At 44.0% G+C, this 10,000-nt stretch overlaps 1 protein-coding gene across 4 annotated transcripts in view; it reads right to left on the minus strand.

The window, feature by feature from the left end:
* Positions 1-10,000, minus strand: part of LOC137873651 (AMP deaminase 2-like) — a 24,002-nt gene that overhangs the window by 13,099 nt on the left and 903 nt on the right. For 2 of the 4 annotated variants that reach the window (XM_068711954.1, XM_068711953.1), the window contains exon 1: positions 7,682-8,108. The exons of 1 other annotated variant lie outside the window; for it this stretch is intronic. In XM_068711954.1, the coding sequence (XP_068568055.1) occupies positions 7,682-8,108 (427 nt within the window). Of the gene's footprint in view, positions 1-1,045; positions 1,129-7,681; positions 8,109-10,000 lie in introns of those variants that run through there. One more of the 4 variants, XM_068711957.1, reaches the window with a different exon arrangement.

The following is a 10,000-nucleotide window of genomic DNA, read 5'->3' on the forward strand; positions in this document are numbered from 1 at the left end:
GACAGCAGCGAACGATGGGCACCTTAGAATAAGAGAATAATAAATATGTACAGATGAGTTTTAGTTTACGTTTTGGTCCGATGCAATTGTGGCTCCGGTGTTTTGAAAGAGAGGAAGAGTGACGATGACACCACTTCAGATGTTTCTTAGCAACCACAGATGAGAATAAACCTTTACTTTGGGATTTTTTTTTTTTAAATATAATATCAGTAGATAGGAATCAGTACAAGGGAACCAACATTGTTGGTAAAATCAAAGATAATTCTCAGTGCGGTGGCGAGAGACATCTACCTCCACTGCTACTCCACAGCCTTCTATAATAAATAAACATATATATATATACATAAACAGCTCTTAAGAGGGGAAAGATCTGACTCGTCATCAGGTGGACCCCGGTCAGTGTCCAGTACCCGTCCTGTGCTACACTGTTGATGAAGATGCCGTTCTCAATAAGATGCTCATTTTCTTCCAGCATCATTGGCGCCTTATCTGCAACTGAAACCGCTGCAACCGCCTGATTTATTGCCCGCTATTACAGCTCCATATGCTGTGTGTGTGTTTGTTTTGTGAGTGTCCGAACACTCACAAGGATTTCAGTGATTAATCCACTGGGCGATATTACTGCATCACGCAGGACTGTAGCAAACACCAGCAGGGACTAGATGCCCCAAATGTTCACTCACTGCAACAAACTACGGCTCACGTCAAGCTTCCAGAACATCGGCATCAACGCAACCGACCAACAGATGCATGACGTATTTCTCCCTCTCTCTCTTTTTCTTTCTTTCTTTAAGACAACTCGCCCCCCCCCCCTCCTCCTCATTTCTATATTTCCTCACACTGTTGTCTGCATGCTTATTCCAGTACACAGCAACTGTGTTTGATGACATCTGTCACTGCAAGCTTGCTTGTGCAGTATTTTCGGAGTGATAAGTGTCATGCCTCACCGCGGAACTGCAGTAACTTCAAGCAAAGACAGCAATACAATTGACAATTGTTCACAGCATATGACAGTGTTCATCATCACGCGCACCGGTTACAGTACCTCTATCCCACCGTCCCGTCCTTCTCTCACAGTCTCGGGCTACGGTCGCAGTGGCCTTGTGTGAGCTCTTGCGGGATGCTGGGACATGTAACTAGGCCTGGGACGACCGATGCTCCCTCCCCCCGCCGGCACAGTGGAGCACAGAGAATGACAGCGAAGAGAGAGAAGAGAGAGAGAGAAGAGAAGAGAAGAGAAAGAGAGAGAGAGAGAGAGAGGGAGAGACAGCATACGCTACCTCCTGAACACAAGCTGCTTTAACACCAGGGTCTTACAATCCCCACTCTTCTTCTCTCCGCTTCTCCCGTTTTAACTGTCGCCACCTCAAATGTGCTGCTGAAGCATTTTTTTCCCCCCTCTTTCCTCTGATTCTCTCTCTCTCTCTCTCTCTCTCTCTCTCTCTCTCTCTCTCTCTCTCTCTCTCTCTCTCTCTCTCTCTCTCTCTCTCTCTCTCTCTCTCTCTCTCTCTCTCTCTCTCTCTCAGCTGCTTCCTGGATTACACCGGTTTTCATTGCATGAACAGCACAGCCTTCAAGCTCCCGGATTTAAATACTGAGTTGGAACATACCACGTGGCAGAAAAGGGGAGGGTCTGGGGTGAACCACTTTAGGCTCTATTGTGCTGTAAAATGGAGGAGGCCACGCATCCCTGGCCACTTCCACTTCTTTTCTACCTCCCACTTCTTATTCATGATGCACCACTTCAGTCATCCCTGAGTGCAAAACCTTTAAATCATGGTGTGAATAACAGTACTTAAAAGCAACTATTACATGTCCATTTAAAAGGTTTTGTAACACATAGATTCAAACATTCTAAGAGAAGTATGTGTAATAAAAACACTTAATTTGCGTTCTAACAATTTATTTGCTTCATATGTATTTACCAACACTGTAGCGCTGTAATATAATCTTTGGCTTGTGGATTTCTTGATAAGTTATTAATTGTATCTGTTCTAATCGGCTTATTGCTGCGACTTTATGTTTTACTGCTTTTTACTCCGCTTGCTGTTGTTGAGTCTGTGTTGTTGCAGCGAGTCACATTTCACATGTAGCCAAATAAACTGAACTTGACGGGACTTTTTGTTGAGCTTTAAATCATTTGAATCAGATGTTTAAATCCAATGTCTTCAGTGTGATCACTTGAGGTCAACATTAGTATGACTTATATGTCAATATAAGACTGTGTGTGCATGCAAGTGAGCTCCTGAACATGCTGCATGCCGTGTTACTTTCTGCACCCTGATCACATGATGCCAAGGGAGGATGTTTCCTTCCTCCCTCACATGACTGCTTGTCTGCACGGAACAAGGAAGGCCTGTCTGCTGTATTTCACAGTGTATTAAAAAAAAAAAAATCTCTTGACTCATAATAAGTGAGTTTGTTTTTCATCTTTCCAGTGTCTTCAATGTGAGCTCTCCTCTTCTCCCCATTTCAAAGTTGCAATGTTTGCACGACGGACTACGATTTTACGAGGATTCTAACAGAAGAAGAAGCTTTACCTCCACATCCTAGAGTTATCAGGTACTGACCACAATCAACAGCTGCTCATCACCAATCACGGGCCTGGGTTTTTAATACAGCGAGTAAACGTGTGATTTTACAAAGCTAAAAATACATTTTGACACCTTTGCATTCACCTTAAATGTGAACAATATTAGTGAATGTGCAATATACATCTTAGAGATAAAATACAAAAGATGAACTTGATTTGTGCAAGATAGTTGGTTCAAGGACTTTCATAAAAAAAAAACACACAAATCATCATGAATAAATAAGAATGTTGTAAGCCTGGAGGTACTTTGCTCAAGACTTGGATGAAGCAGGGAAACGTGTCCTCATTCCAGGCATACCTGTGGTGGTGGTGAAGGTGAAGGTGAAGGTGTACATGTTTGAGAGTGCAAAGCTTAAAAATAGCTGTGAGATCCCGGCTAACTAACTGGAGCAGTTATGTACTCTCACAGAAGAGAATGCATCATATGCTATAGTGCTTGTAGGGATTTCATATTTCTGTGATCTTGTACTAGCTTGAGGCAAGTTTCTATCTTTTGACTTTCTGCTCTGAGCTTACAAATTGAAACGTCATCCCTTGTTTCGGGTAAACGATGATGAGGAGGAGGAGGAGGAGGATGTGTTTTGCCACTGATAACATTGCTGGCTTAAAGCAGTGAAATCAGAGCAAGCTGGGAACGTTTTCTGACAATGTGCATATCCACTTTCTTTCTTAAAACCACATTTGTTGAAAACAGCCGGTGGTTTGGTGTCATTTTTAGCCCCGGCTTGAGCCTTGCTGCCATTACCTCTGTTGTTTCCACACGTCCTGTTCCCGAGACACCTAATCGACGGACCACGGGGGACAAGCTGGGCACCGTTTTTTGGACTCCCTCTCTCCCAGAGGAGAGAAGAGCTGTGCGTTATTGATAAGGCTCTTGTCAAGCAAACCTAATCTCTAACCCAGCGCAGGAACTCCCACGGGAATAAAACAGGACAAACATTCAAACGAAATACTCTCAGCATCCAGACTGATGCTGTGCATCTCTCTCTCTCTCTCTCTCTCTCTCTCTCTAAACACTTGACCATATACTCCCATACACACACATGCATAGGTGCACATGTAGCACTCTCTACTTAGCACTGCTCGAAACCCATTGAGAAGTTAATTTCCCATTCCTGTGACCAAAGGTGAGTCAGGGATCAAAGCAAAAGGTAATGAAGAGAGTGAAGCTTCACACAGGTGGTTGAGTGAGGAGGCTTCTGATAACACGTGACCTTAAAGATGAGCATGCACACTATTTATTACTGATATCTCTACTTTGGGACACTCACCATTCTAAATTTTTGATTTATTTGTTCATTTTGTTTGGTTAAAACTGCTGATGACAGAATGTTAGAAATGATAAATAGTCAGACAGAAACTTCAAACTCTCATAATTGAGAAGCCGGAATCAAGATGCTGAGTGAAAAATGACTGCTTTTATAATTTTATGATAATTGCTGATCTATTCATTTCAAGCTGTATTAGGAAAGCTCATTTTAGTGCTCTGACACGCACGGTAATGCAAAAATGCAAATACAATGACAGAAAAGAATTTGCTACTTGATATCAAACGATAAACAACAGTTCAACAAATTTTGATAATTTCACAGAAACGGCCTGACGGTAACCAATGTCTACTTTAAGAAGTGACAATTTGTATCATCTGTTGATTTACAGAACCACATCTCACATGAAAATGGATCTTCATTAGACAGACCACAGCATTAGACGCTTAACTGGTCTTACTATACAAACCATCAAAAGCACAAACACTGTCTGTGTGTCAGCCTGCGAATCAACCCAGTGAGACACAATGGCAATGTCCAATTGTCCAATGGCATGATGAGTCTCACTGCTGTGTGTGTGTGTGTGTGTGTGTGTGTGTGTGTGTGTGTGTGTGTGTGTGTGTGTGTGTGTGTGTGTGTGTGTGTGTGTGTTGTAGTGACGATTAAAATGACTTGCGGCTCTGCTGGTTATCTACTTGCCCCAACAACAACAACAACACGCCCACCTGTTGGGTGACACAGCTTTCAAGGCCTTGATTCCTGGTCCCCCAAAATCCTTTTTCCAGAAGTGACACACTTCTTCTGTTACATGGGAAGCGACCGCGCTATTAATAGCGGAAGAAAGCCCTGGAATTTTTCCACCCAAACACAGAGCAAACCGGTCCTCACTCATGTCTGACTGCAGAGCAGCCAGAGACACTGACAACCGGGTCACTTGTTTAAAACCCGAAGGTCTGACTTTACAAAGCGCTTGTGTTTCAGAGACTCCCTCTGGTGGTGAAAAGGAAAAGTGCTGAACGGTAGCTGCTGTATTTTTTCGTTGCTCTTAGACCCAACTGTGTATCCACTCGTTCCCACAACGCTCTAAAATTTACAGTTATAATATATATATATATATATATATATATATATATAGCTCACAATCTCAACTGAGATCATGGGGCCTAGGGCAGTGTCTCCTGGTGTCAGAAGTTTCAGGTTGTGCAGGTTAAAGTCTATAAGGCAACAACGTGATGCGCTAATAATTTAGTGAGGAAACGGCCCTCGGGGGTAACGGTACAGAGCCCACACGACTCAGGAAAGTCCTGAAATAGAGAAGGCACATTAATTCAAGAGAGAAGTCCACAGAGGCGTGCCATGACGGGAACAGGACATCTGGGAATCAACCACAACGTGGGGAGCTGTACCCCCAGACAGCCTACAGATGAAAGGTACACAGGGTAGTGTCAGGCTAGAGGCCAGTAGGAGAGTGGAGATCAAGGTAAGAGCCTCTGTGTGAGATCAGATCACAACAGAAAGCGCAGCAGTGACTCATGCAGGAGGGAGGAATTCCCTCCACCTCTCTGGCTGGATTTTAACAGCCTCTATACCTCACGTCACATAGCTTGGGCTGCACAGCCGGGGGGACATTACATATTCTGCTTCATGCGATGCAACGAAGGTCCAGTGGGAGAGAGCAGCCTGCAGGCAGAGATAGATTCCTGCAGATGAGAAAACCGACCGAGTAAATCGATGTTTCCACAACGCAAACCAACACCAGCACTCACGTTAAAGAATGCGCAGGAGTGAAGGACATTCAAATATGTTTAAAGGAAAGATGCCGTGGAGCGGAGGTATATTCTGAGGTCGCTACAAGAAGCGACACAGAAAATACCAAAGGCTTCAGATCATGGCATGGATTAAAATGCTGCTCAAGCTGCAGCTACAGATAGATTTGGCATCAACAACGGTAACAGGCTGCTGTGGTCAGATGGAAGTATTGTACTGGGTGGCCTACATGTGGCTCTCGTGACAGACCGGGAGAGTGCAGCGGGTTCAGCCGAGCGGCTAATTGAGAGGACTTAAATAACTGCATGGATGGAGAGACCTCTAAGTTATTTATTACTGCAGCAAAAGAACAAGCTTCCTCAGCAAATACAGCACAGCGTGTGTATCAACACGAGTCACTGCTGCGGCGGCTCTCAAACATTTCAACATTTGCGCCGTGGCTCAGTGAGGAAGCAGCTTCAAAATTAAATCAATATTAACATTTAATTGCCTCCGATAGATTCTCACTTTCTAGTCTCTCCCCACAGAGATCAGCTAGCATCAACTTCAAAAGGTAATCTCAGAGCTGCGATCATTTGACCCGCATCCCATCACTTTAGAAACGGTAAGGAAGCCCCTGTGCATATACCTCGCCAATAGACAAATCACAGAAAACTAATTACACACCACCACGTGTCAGCGAGATACACGCCTGTGGTGACATTAAAACGCTATTAAAACGTCAATAACAAATATCTTTATTCATAGAAGGGCGGCTGAGATTGAACTACTTCACAGTTTAACTTTTATAAATCCAAGTCAAGTAATGAAGAGCTATAAAAAAAAAAAGGAATATGGGAAAATTGGCATTTCCCATATTTTGTTATTGTAATTGTGTTTAAAAAGTCCAGAAGTCACTAAAAATCTATAATACACTCAATGAGAATCAACGTTTATTATAGTGCAACTTAAATGTGACACAATGAGCTTTCTTTTTCTCCACGTGGTCGCTGGGTGCTCTCCAAAATATAAAAATGAGATTTTGGCCAAACAGCTGGGGATTCAACTGTACTGTGGACCTGTACATGTTGTTGAAAGATAAGACAATGCTTCTGCTCTGTGTGTGTGTGTGTGTGTGTATGTGTGTGTGTGTGTGTGTGTAACCCAAAGCTGAGGAGATAAGGAGAAGCCAGCAGACGCATGATTGACTGTTGTTGCTCCGAGGGGCCCATTCAGGGCAAAGCGTCCAGGAACCACCCAGATACTCCTTCAACCTCTAGAAACAGACAACTTTAAAAGAAAAAAAGTGTACCTCCAATAAATACAAACAAGTTAAATATATCTTTCAAAATAACAATGGGTGCAGATAGCAGATATCTATGTGTGTCTAAAAGTATCTAAATATATCTAAAGTACAAAGGTTGTACAATGTTTTTTAAGTTTTGCTGTGTCATAGTGTGTTTATTGCAGTCATTTATGGATGTATTGTATTTACAGTGGCAGTTCACGGGCGGTCAACAATTTTTCTCTTTTAAGATTTCTTGACTAATTGATGAGTCAAATGCCAAAACTAATCGACGATTCTAGTTATTGATTGATCATTTTAAAAGTGCCAAGCATTCCTTGATTCATATATCACCAAAAACAAAAAGGGTCTGCAGCTCTGAGAACATGTGATGTGCTTTTGGTCGTATTTTCTGACATTTCAAACAAACTAAAAACTGATCATAAAACCAATGTTATCAATAGATTCACCGAGTTATACAACTGTTAGTTTATTTAGCTCAAATGTTCTTGATTGTGAATTACATTACAGTTCCACACGAAGCAGCATGCAGAATTCTAAATACACAACATCAGTCCAAGCTTCAAGCACATTAAACCAAAGATCAGAAACTAGAGTTGCAGTGGACCCCGCCTCTGGAGACCCAGTACCCTCCCTTACTGCTCCTGGTGAGCAGCGTGGATTCTTAAATGCCACCGCACCAGCGTTTGTGCGATTCATGAACTCCACATAAGAGCCGTGGACTCATTCCTTCTTCTTCTACGGGACCCCTCTCACCCCCACACTCACCAGGGCTGGTGGTGCTCTGCAGGCTCCCCCTCTTACGAAACGGGGATTTAGGTTTAGGCTTCCCTTGTCCATCATTGTTGGAGGAGGAGGAGGAGGTGGTGGTGGAGGAGGAAGAGGATGACATCTTGCTCCTGTTATCGCCGGAGCAAAGTGAGTCAGAGGTGCGCGGCGGCCAGCAGAGGGAGAAAGGAGCGCTACCGCTGGAGCTCTGTCTCATGGTGGGCAGCAGGACCCATAGCGGGCAGGGAGAAGCTCCTCTGCAGAGCTGGCTCCTCCTCCTCCTCCTCCTCCTCCTCCTCCTCCTCCTAGCCAGCAGCGGGTCAGCAGGCGTGCCGCACAGCGACGAGCTGAGAGGCGGCCCTAGCAACCAGGGAATGAGCTTCCTATAGCCCCGATGCAGGGAACAGACAGAGGCAGAGGAGGGCATTGCAGATCAAAGTGTGCAGCTAGCAGGACCAGCATGGAGACCCCCACCCACCCCCCACCCCCTCTCCCTTCCCCCCTAGCTGAGCACCAAGGTGAGTGAAGGACAAAAGTGTTCCCCTCATCTAAAAATAGCAGTTAGAGTGAGCATTCAACACAGAGAGACAGGGATCCAGAGGAACGGCGAGCGACGGAGAATACAGATTGTTCAGAGTGGATGAGCACTTAGTGTGTGAGCAGACCAGGGAACATCTCTAGCTTCTCTTCTGGAAACTCGTGAGGGGAGTCAGCGAGGCCCACCTGACATGATGTATCATATAAATAGTGGCAGCAGAGCTCTGACTCCTTTGCTAGGACTCTCCCACACTGACGACTAACTAAAACAGCTCAGTGGGACCATTTCAGATGAGGGATTGTTCACGTCATCAATAAACATGTATTCAAAAAAACTGCACCACATCTACTGTGTTTTACCGAAGCCGGAGGGACACGGACTACTGACTTTGTAAACTTGGTATCCCGTTGCTTGATAGAGCGGCCAGAGCAACAGAGAAAGAAAAGTAAAGATCCCCATCTAGTGGTGGGAACATTTAATACAGTCAGACACAAAACAGGTTTGTCCTTTCTGAGCACGCAATCTGCTGTTCAAACAGCTTCAGTTTATAGACACTAGATAATAAGACAATAACACACAGCATTAAGGAGCTTCACCATTATTTCAACGCAGCCGATCATGTATCAGGCCATGTGTGATGATTTGAACTGGCTGTTAACAACAGCATACAGGAGCACATCTCCTAGAGATAGTTGCAAATGTACTGCAGTCCGTTAGGTCCCTGCAGAGAAGATAAGTCGATCACTCGTTTCCTTCGACCACCGTCTTCTATTTACACTGAAACGCTTCAGAGTACAAGCTGGATCGATGACGCAACTGCAGGATTACGCTCAGCATTTTTGCATTAATCTGGTCTTTGAAGACTGAACTTGATCAGCTGTGAACAAAAATGCTTAACAGCTGTGCCCGAGATCAAACCCCCCCCCCCCAAAAAAACCCCACGAAAAGCACACGCTGATCTCTTAAAGCAAAACTCAATCTACAAGTTCTTCTTTGTTAGACTTGAATCGAGTGTGGCATTATGCTAAAAACAAAAGACAATCCAAAACCGGTTTGAACTATGTCCAGGTTAAAAACAGACCTGTACATGCAGCACAACAGTCAAATAAAGAAAACTCAAGCTTTCTGTCAGATACGCTTTCTTTCCCCCGTTAGAATAAAAATCCCGTTTTTGGGTGTCTTCTCTCCCTTTTTCTGAAATCTGACCCAGTTTGTTGAGAGCGCTGACGCTCACCATCTGGTGCAGCAGCAGCAGCAGCAGCAGCAAAGGGTAAAAAACAGGCCTGCGTCTGTCTGAAACAGAAATCCTGACTACCCCCATAACTATGTCACACCGAATCACTGACATTCAGAAAGCCTTACCTAGAAGCTAGAAGCAGGAGGCCAGTATGTTACTCCCGTTGTTCCTTCTTTGCCTCTTCTGTTTGCTTGAGCTTTCTGTCTGCTGTGAATAATACCGGCTGCTTTGGGATTTTTTCTTTTTTTTTTCTTCCCCACTCCTTCAGAGCAAAGCTCAGGGAATACAGTATGTTGTTTGCAGAGACCATACACCAAAAAAAAAACAAAAAAAAAAACACAGTGTCCTCTCTCATAGCCCTTCATATGAAATGTAAAAACACCCATCAAACCCAAACTGAACAAAGCGTCATTTAACTGAATCAGATTAAGCACACTTTGCATTCAAAGGCTGATGTTGCCAAATCTGTGCGTGAGAAAAAGCATAAACCCATTTTACAAAACAGAGCACACGGCATGTTCCTATTAAAAGCTCCTGCTAATCA

The sequence above is a fragment of the Cebidichthys violaceus genome, unplaced genomic scaffold (genome assembly GCF_023349555.1).
Source record: "Cebidichthys violaceus isolate CVI_PGR_0920_01 unplaced genomic scaffold, fCebVio1.0.p SCAF_17, whole genome shotgun sequence".
Taxonomy (NCBI): Eukaryota; Metazoa; Chordata; class Actinopteri; order Perciformes; family Stichaeidae; genus Cebidichthys; species Cebidichthys violaceus.